The 15,913-nt window shown below is 35.7% G+C and overlaps 1 protein-coding gene across 1 annotated transcript; it reads right to left on the bottom strand.

Moving 5' to 3' along the window:
- Positions 1–4,746: 4,746 nt before the first annotated feature.
- ykt6 (YKT6 v-SNARE homolog (S. cerevisiae)) lies at positions 4,747–9,765 on the bottom strand. Its single transcript, XM_028033807.1, has 8 exons — positions 9,536–9,765; positions 9,117–9,259; positions 8,364–8,446; positions 7,792–7,892; positions 7,611–7,715; positions 7,319–7,384; positions 6,418–6,519; positions 4,747–6,332 (listed from the first exon to the last, which is right to left on the bottom strand). The coding sequence occupies exons 2-8, from the start codon at positions 9,218–9,220 to the stop codon at positions 6,297–6,299; spliced, it is 597 nt and encodes a 198-aa protein (XP_027889608.1). The 5' UTR covers positions 9,221–9,259; positions 9,536–9,765; the 3' UTR covers positions 4,747–6,296.
- Positions 9,766–15,913: the final 6,148 nt, after the last annotated feature.

The raw sequence follows: 15,913 nt of genomic DNA, 5'->3' as shown, positions 1-15,913 counted from the left end.
TAACCAGAAGAAAGCATTCCAATTTAACTACAGTTTTCACCGTTGGTGCCCTCATGCTGTAGGCTGTTGCCCAAAGCAAAAGGCTGGTGCACAAGCCTCAAATGTTAAATCCATCAGTTAATTGTGACCTGAACAACTTTTCTATTATTTTTATACATGGGTATTTGACATGCCAGTTAAGTGTCCCTATTTGCTACTGAGAAAAGAGAGAGTAAGTTAAATGCTTTCTGCTCTGCATCTTATCCTGCCTCAGTATCTCAAATAACGTCTTGCGTTGTAGGGCAGCAATAGGAAGGGCGTCGGTTATGTTTGAGCCAACACTGTTTTCTACCATGAAATGTCTGAGCTTTATCTGTTCATCTGGCTGTTTTGCAAATGAATGTTTTGCAATCCCCAGAACAGACGCTTATCTTTTATCTTATGTATCATTTTGTGCATGGAAAGGAAAACTGTTCTGCGAGTTTCATGCCATTTATGTCATGTTAAAGGTACATATTGTGTCAATAAAAAACAGCCAAAGTAGAAATTGTTTCATGAGAGTACCAGTTTGGCATTTACAATACCCAATGTATCTCATCAGATTTTTGACCCGACCTAGTTAAAAATCAGGGTATACACACGTAGATGTGTTTTTTTCCCCCACATGATGATACACATTTCACACTCATTGATAAGTTAGGCAGGACTGCTGTGTGATTTCCTGAAGTTGCTGAACTGGTTCTGAAAGAAAAAGTGTCTGAAATTCACAGAGAAGCAGAGATGAACGAGTCAGCTCTACAAACAGCAGCTTAGATTTTCACTTTAGATTGTTGTGTTGTGCAAAGTCACACAATAACTAAAACATTAAGAGAGAAGTGAAAAAATGAATTAAATTTAAAAATTAGATAAAATAAGGTTGTCTTATTGTGCTTGGCAACTTTTTACTGCAAACATTTCTTGTGTGGATCTCACTGAAATAAAATGTAATGCCCAACAATTGCTCTAGAATTCAAAAACAGAATGCATGAGTGTATATTAGCTTTTATGGTATTTTAGAGTTTATTTTATGAAAGAAAAAAGGATCAAAATGAGCTTTTTAAACAATATAGGCTTCCTGGGTTCCAACTTTACAGTGAATTAGCAAAATTCAGAAACCAAAATCATAGTACATTTCAAAGATTAGCTAAAATTTTGCTGCAATTTAGCTGAATTCCCACATAAAAAACAAATATCTAATCTCTTTCGACGCTCTGCTCTTTGGACACTGGAGAGAAGAGCAGCTGGAGTTACATTCATGAGAAAAAGCGCAGTCTGACCTGCAAAACTGTGTTTCAATTTATCAGCCTTTGAGTGAACAAAGGTCACCAGCAGACTATGGTTCAGATGAGTCACATCCAACTGATTCATTCCTTTTTTCAGGATGTTTTTTTTTTTTAAAGATTGTCTTCAGAGAGCAACATGGGATTCCTGATGTTCATCCTGGTTTTTAAAGATGCTGGACACAACACATGTTCATCCTCTTCACACAGGAAGCTTCTGTTGTGCCCTTAATCTCCTCTTGCTTTTCTTTCTGAGAGACAAGCAGAAGTTAAGGTTCTTACAGAATATTTACACCAAAAAGCCCAAAATGCAGAAAGTGTTTTTTTTCTCTCTCTTTGTGAGTTGAGGTACAAAGTTCAGATATGTGCCTAACATGTGTTTAAGGAGGAGCCAACAAGATCAGCAACTCTGACAAACATCAAGTTGAGGCCCCTGAACACTCGTGTTGCAGCTTGTGTTGGATTTTTACCGTTGCGGTGGCGACGTCATGCATTTCCATAGAACGGTGTAGAGAGCGAGCAAAAAGACAATGAACACGGAGGCTGCGATTGCACCTAAAAACACAAATATGATGTGATTTAGGCATGACAAGCATAAGGTATCAAACAAGTTTATTTGTATAGCACATTTTATAGCAACAAGGCATTTCATAATGCAGCTTTGTAATCTTTTTAACTCGGTAAACTGGTTTCTTCATGCAGAAAATGTGTCACGACTCAATGCACTTATTTTTTTCTGACTAACAACACAATCACTTCAGCTTCCCTCTGCCAAAAAATGTAAACAGTGATATATCATTGTTTAATAATCTTTTTTTTTCCATTTTTTCACAACTCAGGCTTTACTTTTGAATTATCCACCTAAAACTACAGCAATGTTTTCATCAACACAAACACATCACATTTCTTCACAAAAAATAAACCACCTCCCAGCATTTACATTTGTAATTTATTGAATAGAAATGCTCATTTATTGCAGGATTTGTGACAGGACGCTTAAAGACTAAATGAACAGACTTTCCATTAGCTTAGGGACATTTTAGAACAAAGAAATAATAAACCAAACACAAATTTCCATTCTTTTTGTGCTAAGTTTGCTTAGTGAACAAAGTATTTATAATAAAATGATATATTTCAGAGTGTTTGTCTGATAAGCTGTTCTTTTAAACTGCTGACACAAAGGTCGACAGTGAAACAGAAAAGCTGCTCACCAGGTATGATCCCGTTGGTCCTTGTTAAAGGATCCTCTGTGTTGGACGGATGAGTGGCAGCTGCACTGGAAACTTTAGGAAACCAAAACAGAGAAACGTGAACAAAACACTGATAACAAAACAGAATTTTAAATCAGATGTACATGTTAATTGATGCGAGACTAAAGGGCAATGTCGGTAACATTTTCTAAATGTAAATGTTTTTATTACAGTATTCTGTTATTTTTGTGTTCAAGATCTGAAATTAAATTTTTTATTTTAATCTGGTTTTACAGATTTAGGCCCATTTTAGGGCAAAAATAATAAGCAAAAAAGTAAACACTTATCAGGATTCTTTTTAAGATGCACCTGTGCAGGCTAAATTAAATAAAAACGTTGTAACCAATGAAACATAGGGGACTGTCAAAGGGGACTGTCGGTCAAAAAGGGGACTGTCAGTCACACTGTTGGCTTGCGGTCCTTTATGCCTGTCAGGATGACGTAGGGCTCAACTGAATTTACCTGAAGCGACTGACTGGATCTAATGTTTGTTTGGCGCTGCTATCTGATCTAGGTGTAGCAATCTTAAAGCCCCTTTGTGTTTATTGACACCATCTGCTGTGAAAGACACCGTTGTACTCAACGTGCATGTAAATGCAGCATATAAAACACAAACAACCTGTCTCTAACCAGTCAGCAGCTTACCATTTAAATTTAAAAGCTCTTCTCTCGGATTTGGGTCAACCATCTGAAATGCAGCAAAAATATTCTGCTTTGAGTAAACAAAACAGTAGGGCAGTGATTCCAGGCAGGACAGAGGCAATCACTGGTGGCAATGTTCTGCTCAACAGCACCTGCAGTCTCAATCAGAGATTTAAACTAAAAACAGGGGGGAAAAACACAAGGAAAATCAAAACAAGGAGCAGATCCCGCAGCTCACTGCAACAGCTGAAACTTGCTGCTGGAAATCAAACAATGTGAGGGCATCAGAGCAACAACATGAGCCAAGATAAATGTTATTACTTGATCGCATGTTCTCAGGTTTGCAAAAAAATACCGTGCAGCTTAGAAGAGCTACAACTTCTAAGCGGAATTTCCAAACTCTGCATGTTTTGGCACAAAATTCTGATCAAACACGGGTAAGTCGCTTATGAACCTCTTCTAGCTGCTCACCTTTGAGATGAAAGTTTGATGGTCAATGGCCGAGCTTTTGTTTTCCACCTTTATCCACATTTCAGAGCTACAAGTTCAAACTGCTGAACTGCTCGTTGCTTTCTTCAGTTCAGCTGCGATCTTCAACGCGTGTTTGGTGATGCATTCACGGACCTCCTTCAAACTCGCATTTTACAATACTTCATAAAGACTAAATTGCGGAAACTTCAAGCTAAAACCAGTACCTGTAGTGGTTTAAAACAACACATTAGGACATGCAGTTGGATATTTTACCTATGTCCATAATTTTTATTTTAAATCTGCGCTGAGGGGAAGATGGACTTCATTCATTTGGCAGAAAGAATTCATACAAATATTCAGAATTTTAAAAAAATACTAAGACTGATAAACAATGAGGAATAATAAAGCTTTAAAAAATAATAGTTACTTCTTGGTTAAATAACAACGGAGATTTTTTTCTTTTAATACAAAACGTCTTGTTTGCTCCTCTCTTAAATATTGCTAACCAAATTTTAGAGCTTACCAAAAGTATTTATGTATAAAACCTTGGTAGAGGAGATTTTCATTATGTTTACTTGAATTTTACTACCAAATAAGAGTCAACCGTTTTCTTTATTTACATTAGTTAAATTTTAGGGGCACATTTTTATTTTTCATAAATATGGGGGAGTTGAGAAACGCACTTATTTATTTTTTTCCTTTTTTAGAGAAATGTTTTGAGAAATGCCCATTTCTCAAAAGGGTATGCTTTTTTGTTGTCTGGATGAATAGACAAAAGAAAAAATATCTAAATTGAGCTAATTGGATCCTCTAATCTCTTAAATAAAAGCTTTTAAGTTACTTGTTTAAATAAAAATTAATAGGCAACATTCCGATAAATTAAAACGTGTCTCCTCTTTTAAAGCACCTGCATTTGTAAACTGCTCGTTCTTTAATTTCTTCCTTTATAATTCATTTCTCACAGTAAATTAGTAGGTTCTACATCAAGGATCAGGACAGAATGGCTCCACAAATTTGGCCTGACTTTCTGCAATTGTGGATAAATATATTTAATGCTTTTACAAATGAGAAGAAGGGACACAACAGGCATTTTGATTTTTATCTGCGCATGAATAAATGCTCTGTAAAGAACCCAAACAAGCTCATGATGCAATAAACTAGTACCAATAAAGACAGAAAAGGACAGCTGATCATCTGATTTTAAAAGTGAAGCTCACATTTGGATCAAAACATTTAATGCAAACTGTTTAAACCACACTGTTCCAACACAGCGGCCACTGGACCGGAGCTTACAGCATAACACCAGAAAAATGTTTTCAAAAGACTAAGTCAAAGATCTGGAAAAACAAAACAAGGAACTCACTGGACAAGCCTCTCGTCAACCTTAGTCAAAAGTAAAGCTTATCAAAGTTTAATCAAGTGTCCGTTGTGAGAAACATTTTGAGCTTTTCTCTGCACTGCAAAAGAGACACACAGCAACAGTCTGCAGATATTGCACCAAAGTTTACACTGTAAAAGCAGAAAGAGCAACAGATGGCACACCAAGCTTCTCAACACACAGAAACACACAGGCACTCAGAATCTACACAGACTGCAGCTGTATGTTGGATCACAAATGTACACAATGAGAGCAGAGAAACATCTGAAACACAGATCTGAAGGCAGAGGTTCATCAGAAATCCTTTTTCTACTCAATTCAACATAAATATGAAGCAAACGATGCTCGCTGTAAGTGAAAGTCAGAAGTGGGGTGACTAAAGCCCATCCAGACAGGTGTGGGCTCCTGTGGGGGCGATCCGTGTTTCGAGAGGAACAAAAGACGAGTGCAGCTTTTTCTGAGCGGGCCAAACTCTGTTCAGGTGACGTGTATATTTTGGATATCAGAATGATTAACATGCTTAGAGATTTTTAATATATTTGACACCAAATCTTCTACTCCTCTTCAGCTTTAAGTCTCATCACACAATACAATCAGCCAAGGCAGGAATGTTGAAGACTTCATTTAACATCAGACAGACAAAGGCAATAAAGCAACTAAATGTAGCAATGCAAAAATGCTTAAAATTTTACATAAAAGTCTGCAAAGTTATGATATCGTGTCCTTCAGAGTCTAATTGAGATTATAGCACATAAAGATAGCGCCCCCTGTTGGACATATATGCTTCTAGCTACAAGGAACCCAGTTTTGACATGTTGAATATATGAGATTGTCAGTTGCTTTGATGCAAAAGCACACACGTGGTTAATACTCTGTCAATAAGTTTAAGAGATCAAGATATTAAGTTTAGATTCAACCTGAATAACATTAAATAGTTTGAAGACGTTCTAACGACACACCGGCAGTACTTAATGTCACCCTAAAATATTCTCAGCTGGTCAGAGTCGCCACACGGATGTTTCATCTTTGATAAGGTCTGGAGCATGATTCAAAACTGTTACTTCCTCCCACTAAACGCCTTCAGTCCTTCAGCCCCCATCACATAGAGGTAGCGTTTAAAAGCGGCCACCGTTTTTCCTGCTCCCCATCTGGGATTGACACAGCGTCCTGGTGGAGAGTGCGTCGCTGGTGCATGATGGGGGTTGTAGGAAAAGCAGAAAGAAAGAGAGACGCTTCCACAAGGACGAGGCGGCAGCATCACATGATTTCACAGCAGGAGTTCTGTTTCCGTGCCTGCAAAGGTAGCAAAGACCACAACGCTCACTGTAGCAGCAGCATGAATCCAGTTTAATGTTGCAGGAGAATCCGCCATATTTACAGTCTTGTAGAAGGCTTTAGACTGGTTTCCCAAATGCTCCGACTTTGACACGAGATCATCCAGTTTCTCTCCTCTTTCCAGCAGACTCTCCATGGTGTTGTGCTGCAGAGGACAAAATGTTGTCATGAAATAGTGCAGCACAAAGATTTGTATTCAAAGCTATCAAAAAGTCACGTAAAATGAGGAGATCCTATTTAAAAATATAACACCTGCAAATCCATACTGAAACACAACAGATGTAAACGAAACTTTGAAATTAGCTCCCTGCTTGTTTTGACATCTGGATTAAAATAAATCTGCTCTTTCCTTTATTAGTTGCTGTCTGGTTCAGATAGTAACTTTACTAAGTTACAGTTTCAGGGTGGATTGATGCTCTTCAGCAGACATAATTTTCATAATCCATTCAGGACCTTAAAATTTGACACAGATTCACCAGTTCCACGTTTTTTTAAGATATATATATATATATATCTTAAAAAAAGCTTGTAAGCATTTAAATACTGACAGATGATGATCAAAAGTATTTAAAAACAGTTTTTTTGTGAAAGCAAGTCAAAGCTTGTATTAATCACTATTCTAAATATTTCTTCAAGGATTTAATTTAATTTGTTCTTAATCAGTTTGAGTTGGTACAGCTGAGGATGCACTGGATGTTTCCTATCTTAATTCAGCTGAAGCATAAAGGACAGACTCATCGGTCTAATTACAGCACACAAACAGACTGTCCGGAAGGAAGTGGCAGTCTCCATTAAACTTCATTATGGGAACAACAATTCAGCTACTCAGTTTGCATTGCTGACATTGCAAGGCTTAGATAGTCAATACATATCTAATGCCTAAATACAAAAAATACATCAACACCCATTTCATATTAATTTGGAATCACTGTGAAGAGGTTTACCAAAATGATCTTTGTCTCGTCCAGCTCCGCTTGTACTTTGGTCATGGCGTCTGCTTCCCTGGGGTTCTGAGGAAGAACATTTGGAGCGAAACCAGCCGTCAGCTTTAACATGACTGTCTTAAAATGCTGCAAAATGATTCAATTTGTCTTTTAAAGGGACATTTATTTATCTGTGCAAAAAAAGTTTATCAACATTCTTATTAGCAGATGTTAAAACAAGTGACTCAAGAAGAAATCATCATTTTAAGATATTAGGATATTCAAACAAGTTTTAACATGTTTGAATAATTACCTGGTATTTCGAAAGGTGAATGTCCAGACCTTTGTAGCTTACAGTGTCAGGATTACCAGACGGCCAGTCTATACTGTCCACTTGCCTGGAAAACTCTTCTAATACCTACACACCACAAGATGTTTTAAAGAAATACAATAGAAAGCAAAATGATATCAAATTGCTTTGTTTTCATCCCCACCTTGTCGAGCAGAGTGAAGCAGACCCTCTGTGGGTATTCAGAGTCTGAGATCACCACAGCACTCAGGTTGTCGTTTCTCACATACACATGGCAAAGATACTCTGCAAATATATTTTAATAAATGCAGTTCAATTAACTCAAGAGAAATTTAATAGATAATCTTCATTCTTCTTTTGGCAACTTCAAAGACTTTTGAAACTTAAAAAGGAAAAGAGAAAAAAACAACAACAGAGTTTCCTTATAGCTGGACTCTGAAAGCCCGCCTCCTTTATGAGTCATTAACATGCAACTCAGGACAGGGAAAAAAAAGGAATGTAAACAGGAAACTGAGTAAAAGATTGCGGAAATAAATGGCGGAATATTAAACAAGGAAATGTTTGACGGTTTTCTAATAAAAATAAATGCAATGAAAATAGAAAACAAATTAAAACTCTGCTTTGTTTTCATTTGCACATTCAAAGTCTATAATATAAATCACATCAGCAAAATAAGATCACGCAATTTGGAAATGTCACAAACTGCAAACTAATATAAGGTAATATAGATGAATTTACCATCAGAATCGGTCTTACCTTGCTCTTTGACTGAGGCACGGGTTCCGACAGATGTTCGCTCCGCAATCAAGGCACTGGTGAAGGTCATGAACTCCTGAACACTAAAGGTGCAAAAGATGATTTTATTGCTCATGGAAAAACAGTAAATTATTGTAGAAAAAACCCCAACAACTTTACAAGAAATTGACAGAATAGACCGGTACAAACTCTGCAAGAACAGACCTGGAAGGACAAATAAGCATCACTGGTTTGAAAGTCCTTACAGTTGGAACCTGAATTTATTAAATGGAAGAAATTTTCTGCATGTGGGGGTGAGTCTGACATCTAAGTTATGGATACTCTGCAGTGTGAGGGACCTATAAGGAATTATTAGGACTTTTGCACTTGAGTTCTTAAAATTAAATTTCGTTGTTCTTGTGACAATGACTATAAAGATTTATCTTATCTATCTTGAAATCTCCAGATTGGAGAGAGCATTGTACAACAACAATGCGCTTCCAACTCTAATTTATCTGGAGACAAAGTAAATTTTAATAAAAGTGAGAAGTAGAAGTATGTTATTTAATGTTTTTAAAGAACCCACTCAAGTTTTTATGGATGAAATTGTTTGTTCTGAAGTAGAATTTACCTAAAATACGTAAACATACCTACGTATATTGGATTTTAAAAAATATATATTTATAAACATCTACAAAATAAATGCTATAAGAGACGTTCCATAAACGGTAATTGTTTGGGACAAGCCTGTAATGAGCGGTCAGTAAGGCTCACCTGGAGCGTTGGAAGAAGCTGAAGGAGGACAGGTCATAGGCCGCTTTGAGCAGGTTGGCTTTGGTCGCTCCTTTAAAGAGGACGCTGAGGCTGTAGAGCTTCATGACGCCGCAGGATCAGGTCTGGTAAGAGGACACGGTGGTCTACACAGGACACAAGCAGGATCACATGAGAGTATTTTATCTTTTAGCCAGCTCAGCGTCTGGAGACCAGTTAAACCACAAGCGAAAGTAGCCTCCGTGCTGACAGATGGAAGGGTGTTTACGGTCTGCTACGTTTACCGCTGTAACTGACAGAAAGTCACGTAGACTTTTGTTGACACAAATAATCATTAAGTTAACTTCATAAACATTTTTTATTGAAATACTGAAACTAATTAGCCACAGATGCTATATGTTGTGAGGCCCGAGCTAACTTACCGGGACAAAACAGTAGCAAAACCCCCTCAGTTTCCGTCAAAACAACACAACCGACTGAAGGAACATCGACTAAAACTCTCAAATATGTAGGAAAAATAAACTGTCACTAAATCACAACGCAATTTTATTTATCTCAGTAGTGAAATTAGAACTTCATTAGTCAGACACTCCTATCAGAGAGTTGACTCGGTGGAAACAAACGCGTCGCAGTTTCTTCTTCCCCTTTGAGCTTAGGAGTGGATCACAATTACAGATGAAAGCGACACCTGCTGGACAGGAGTATGCAGCGCAGAACAAAATAAAGGAAAAGGAGAAAAGAAAATAGTGAAGAAACCAAAAGAAAAGAAAGTTTAGCTTTAAATAAAATTCAAAAGTCCTGTCAAAATAAAATTTCAATTCTTCTGTGTTGTCAAAGAACTAAAGATTGGTTTGATTTTTATAAACTAATTTATTAGCCCTTTAGTGATGCATATTAAAATTCAGGTCAAATCAACCCATTCATAGATGAAAGTTCTCAATTATTTGAAGTAAAAAGAATTTCCGCATAATGCTAGGGAATTTGGAAATCAGCTCATTCATTTGAAATTATTACATTTATAATACTATTTGTATTATAACATCACTTTTGCTCTAAGCAAACTCTTAAAGGTTTACACAACATATTTTGTACATTTTTAATGATATTTTAATCTCAAATAATTTGTCAACGTTGCTTTGAAACATTTATATTATATTGAGCAGAAATAAGAATTTAAATAAGAATTAAAGATTGTTTTATTTATTATTATTTTCAGGATATATGAACATAACTTTAAGCAAAGGTATAAAAACACCTGTCCCACATGGAGATTGAATTATTTTGAGGCCATGTAAAAAGATCTGTAAGTAGCTGCAAAGTTGGTATTTTACTGTTTTTGCAGTCTATTTATTCTAATGTTTTTTTTTCCCTTTCTTTATAGTGAAAAATTACAGTAAGCAGTCATGATGGAAAATGCACTTAATCTAATGTGTTATTGTTTGCTTTGTTAAAGACTAACAACAGATGCCACCTCAAAGTTTCTCTACTACACTGCCATCTCCTGGATTCAGTTGGTCTTCACTGTATTGTTTAGTATAATTTTGAGAGACGTACATTTGGGCCTATGGCAAACTAGTCAAAATATTTGTATAAATGTTTAAAATTGGGCAAACAAATCAATAATAAATTAATCTTTAAATAAAATCCCCATGCACCAAGTCCTGAATTTTCTGTTCTGTGCCTGCAAACTCTTTCTTCTGCATCATGATCTTCAATGTAGACAGTGAGAAAACTGCTATTAGTATATGTAAGTGTTGTTGTATTGTTAAAAGATTAGATCAGATTTTTTTTTGAGGCATTTAAAGCCAAATGTAAGGAGGTACATTATGATCTTTTTTCACATAAGGTCAGAAGATGGTGGAATATTTTCACCATTTTTACTCATCATTTTACTTTCACATTGACCTTCTTGAAACGTTTTGAAATGACCTTCAGTATCATTTTCAAAAATAATAGTCAAAGTCAAAAGAAAAAAAATCTTTTGACTTTGGGTGTTTATCTATTTTGAGTCCAGGAAAATGCTTTATCATTTGTTGAGCTTCTGAACTCTCTGACCTTTGAGACATTCAGGCATTATATGTCTTTGGAACTCAAAGGATAAACCAGCATTGTGTCTGACTGTAGATACTTTACTAATAACCTTTAGCAAATACATAATTAAACCAAGAAACCCAAAGCTAACATACTTTTACAGAGATTAAATTGTGTTTGAGTTCAAAGATATTTTAGATTTAAAAAAAAATCTTTGAGATTTTCTGTCAGGTCTTTGCTGGTATACTACTTTTTTATAGATCTTACTCTTCTTTTGTTTTCAACTTATGAATTGTTCTTACTGCTAAGAAATGGTGCACATTTATAGGTACAATGACTGAGTAGAAACTAATAAACAAGTCTAAATTCGTAAGACATTCAGCATACGTTAAGAGCCTTTGAGCAAGATCACTGTAAGAGCTGAAATAAAAGGCAGCTCAAACATAAGGAAACTGAAGCTAGCTAAAAACCATTGCACAATGTTGTATTAAATGTATAAATTATTGCATTCTTTTAATTCAGTATTACTAATTTATGTAGTTAAATTAATTTATTATATTGGAGCTAAGAAATTAGTTGTTGTTTTTTTCAGTCAACCAGCTGTTTTTTAAACCAAAACATGGATCCTTCAATTGATGTTGCCTCTGGAAATCTTGCTCCATTTAACAATTTCCTCCTGGCCACTTAACTTGGGGTAAGTAAGTGTTTTTCATGTCACAAGAGTGCCTGTCAGTGATTTCCCTGGCAACGGTGGAAATCGTTAAGACTTCGGGTGCATCTGTTGGATCACCTACAGCAGAAAGGTTGTGTGTTTCCAAGAACTGGTGCTAGTTTTGATAAGAAACTAGAGCAACGCAATCAGTGAGGAGTGCAGCCACGAACGGGAGGTTTGCTTGTTATCTTGTTTTTTTGGTTCATATATTTATTTTTCATCAAGCCTGTAATATCTGTGGAATAAGGGGCCTGCTTTACATTTCTTTTTTTTTAACTGAGAGCTGTGGCACTTTCAGAATGTAAATCAAGATTGAAGAAAGAAGAATAGGACTTATTTTTTAGGCCATGTAGCCTGCTTAGATTTGTTTTTTTACTTACTTGAGCGTATTTTTATACATGTCCGACACCTTCTAGAAGGGATGCTTGAAGGAAAATCCTTTCCTTTTTGCATGTAACATCTGCAAGAATGGAGGAGAATACATGAGCTTTTTTTCATGCCTACTTTCCAAGCGATTTCTTTTGACTGACAAGTCAGAAATGTAAATGTTTAACATGTAAAGCTTCCAGGCTGGACACATAGTTCTGAAAATGCTGGGCCTACGTCTCATTCAAAATTAAGGGATCCTTTTTTTATTTTTTATTTAACATTTTATGCACGGACTCCAAGGCAAAACATCACCTGTGGCAGAAATTTGGGAAAGTTCCAACTCCAACGGCAGAACGCTGATGGTTGGCAGAAGAGTCAGGATTTAACCTTCGTTCAAAAGTGATGGATAAGGTAATAATCAAAGTTCAAAACCAAGGCAAACTTACATAATTAGAAAATGGGTCATGGGGAACATCAAGGAGCCTAATTTAATTTGTGAATGTAAATAAAAAACTTGTTCTCAATAAAAGTTGGAGAATCAATCAATCAAATCTTATTTGTATAGCACATTTCAGCAGCAAGGCATTTCAGAGTGCTTTACATCATTACAAACACAGAAACACAATGCAAGATAGAATCAACAATCAAAACACAGTGTTAAGTCAAGTTCCATCAATAAATTTGTAATTGATTACATTTCAAATACAATTCTAAACAGGTGGGTTTTGCAACATGATTCTAAAAAGAAACAATGTACAGGAACTGACTTTAAAGATAATACCTGATTTGATGCCTCATATATAATCTAAAAAAAGTGTTTGGTAATGTGAAGGGTTATGTAAGGCAGATCGTATCACAGAAGCCAAGCCTCTTGGATTTAGAGATAAGACAGACTGTGTGTGACTGTGCAAATAATTAAACAGTTCTCAAGGTAATGTTGCAATAAGTTTGGAGATTTCATCATTCAAATAAATCCAAATGACTTTAGTCCTCTGAGAGGAAGAGACCACTGTGTTTTCACAGACCACTTCACTGTCTAAGAAGCACTGGGTGCACTTTAACAAAGGGAGCTGTAAAACACAGCCTCATTAAAAGAAAACAGACATTACTAACTCTTCTCAGTCCTGGTAAAATATTCAGAAACCTTAGAGTAAAATATTTTTTATCATAGAGTAATTTTCACTGATTAAGCTTTAATTTGAGTTACTTTACTAAGCGAGTCATATACAATTTAAAAAAAATGTAAACAAATTCACCATGTCCATAATTATCAGCACCCCTAACAGTTGCTACAAAAGAAATTATAGCCAAAGCACTTTTGTATTTTATCCTTTACGCTTAAGATCTGTTGTAAACGCCACATTGCTCGTTTCCCTGAAATATAAATATTTCACAGAGGCCCATTTCTCTTAGTCAGAGGCCCATTTCTCTTAGTCACTCTTCGAAATAGGAAAGACAAGAGAATATCTTATTCAATTCAATTCAATTCAGTTAAGGTCAATGTATCTTGATCTTCAAAGGTCAGCAAATGTCTACAATAAAATGGCTTCTAACTTAAACTGCTCATATGTAGTAGGAGAAACAATTACAATGTTTTTCATATTGACAACTGTGGGCATATGGGGAGGCAAATGTGGACCCATTGTTTATTTTGTCACCACTATGCGCTGTGAGTAATGGAGCTTCAAAAAATCCAAAGGTTTCTGTTAATGAAATGCAAAAAAAAAAAGAAACATCTTGGCGTAACCAAGTCTCTATAGCATTGTTTATAGTCAAAATCTTTCCTTAACATATGTGCCAGTACATGTACATGATGTTGCTTACAATATTGTAATGCTATTCTATATGTGTGCTTAAGATCATTCAGCTTTAAGGCTCAAAAGACCAAAGGGACAAAGTCTAATGTCAGCTTTGGTCAGTTAGTGATTCTATATGGATGCATTAAAATCAGTCAGTCAATCAAATTTTATTTGCACAACACATTTTAGCAACAAGACATTTCAAAGTGCTTTATATCATAAAGGCATAAAAACACAAAGTCATGCAACATAGAATCAACAATTGAAACATTACATTTAGTGAAGTGCCATCATTAAATTCTTAAATCTGAAAATAAATACTGCAGTTCTTGGAGGAACATGGGTCACTCTGCAGTAATTCAGTCACCCACTTTTGTTTAATCTTCCTGTGCTGCAGGGGGATGGTGCCTTTCTCCAACCATCAGTGGGTGGGAGGTGGTTTAGACTCTGGACAAGTCAGCAGTCCAGCCCACAGAGACACAGGGCAATTAACCAGGCACAAAAAATTCAATTTAATTCATGTATAGTTCTTCTATTCTAAGGGGAAATTAAAACTCAAAAATAACTGTGTTGTTTTAAGTGGAGTTCTGCAAAACACATATTTCACGTGACATGACTTTGACTGCTAAGCTTCTCCCCAATCACCCAGTAAAGCATGTCTAGGAAATTATTAACTAAGATATGGCAACAGAGACTATAGCTATTGTTTTATATCATGTTCATATTGGATTTTTGTTAAACTGATGCAACACATTTGGATGTAGAACTAGGACAATTTGGAAAATGGATGGAGACTGTCCAAGAGGAATATCATATCAGGCTTTTATCTTGATACATTTTATCTCTCATTAGTGACCATAATGCTCAGATGTCATAGTTATTGGTTGCCTTGTATCAAATTATGATCTGCAAAATACTCACAAATTTAGTCTTGAGTTCATGGCTGTCATCATTGTTGCTCTGGGTCTGTAGATGACTTTGTCAAAGACAGCTGGAGATCCATCAGGCAGGTCTCTGTTCAAACAGCCGGCGTGAGTTAAATTAACTGGATAATCAGCTATCGACAAGCACTTGGCCCATGTTCAACTCTGTTCAGTAAAAGGTTGCAACACAAACTTGGAACATTTTGTTTCTGATTGTTTTACAGTCAGAGTGGGATTTTTAAAATGTCCTTATTCTTAAAAGCTTTCTGCTTTCCGCAACTTAGGTAAATCTGTCCATTCAGCAGTATAGCATTTGTTAGTCATAAATACTGTTTCTCACTTATAAAAGTCAGACACGTTTTAAACTGATGATGATGCAATTCTTGCACAAAACATCTGGATTAAATTCTAGGAAACTGGCTGAAGATAAAAGCCATCCATAGTTGAATTTTTTATCCATTTAAACAATAAAGACCTCTGTTTGTAGGTGAAAGGTCAAAACATTGTCCTCCAATGCTAATTATACCATTTTCAAGGATTTTTTAGGATTTTTCTCTGTGATAAATGGAAGATGCTACGAGGCCAAACATAATGATGTTGTTGTGATGTGTATCTCTAAAAGACAAATATTCTGTTTTATTTGTCACTAATCATTCATAAGGAGTCCAGAACATTAAACATTTAAAATAAGTTTTGGGTAATTTTAGAAGATAATTTTATAGCTAAACAATTTAGTCCTTTACTATCCTTTTTGAAAAAGCTGATAATTTGTAATTATAGATTATATCCAATTATTATAATTATTCCGATTATAATAAGCAATGCTTAACTTACATCTATGGTACATTTCAAAAGCTAGTTTCTTTACACAAACATCCAACAGTCTGGACACTGGTGCAAAAGGTTCACTTTACTTAACTTTTATGAGTCCTAACCTCAGAGTTATAAAAAGCTCTGACCTGCCTT

The sequence above is a fragment of the Xiphophorus couchianus genome, chromosome 12 (genome assembly GCF_001444195.1).
Source record: "Xiphophorus couchianus chromosome 12, X_couchianus-1.0, whole genome shotgun sequence".
NCBI classification, from domain to species: domain Eukaryota; kingdom Metazoa; phylum Chordata; class Actinopteri; order Cyprinodontiformes; family Poeciliidae; genus Xiphophorus; species Xiphophorus couchianus.
Note: the sequence above shows the minus strand (reverse complement) of the source record. Positions and strands in the feature narration are given on the sequence as shown.

Bases quoted from the DNA above. Each gene is read 5' to 3' on its own strand.
- ykt6 (XM_028033807.1), bottom strand. From the start codon at position 9,220: ATGAAGCTCTACAGCCTCAGCGTCCTCTTTAAAGGAGCGACCAAAGCC. The intron at 8,447-9,116 runs GTGAGCCTTACT...TTGCACCTTTAG, and splicing joins AGCTTCTTCCAACGCTCCAG to TGTTCAGGAGTTCATGACCT. The intron at 7,716-7,791 runs GTGGGGATGAAA...TGTGGTGTGTAG, and splicing joins GCTTCACTCTGCTCGACAAG to GTATTAGAAGAGTTTTCCAG.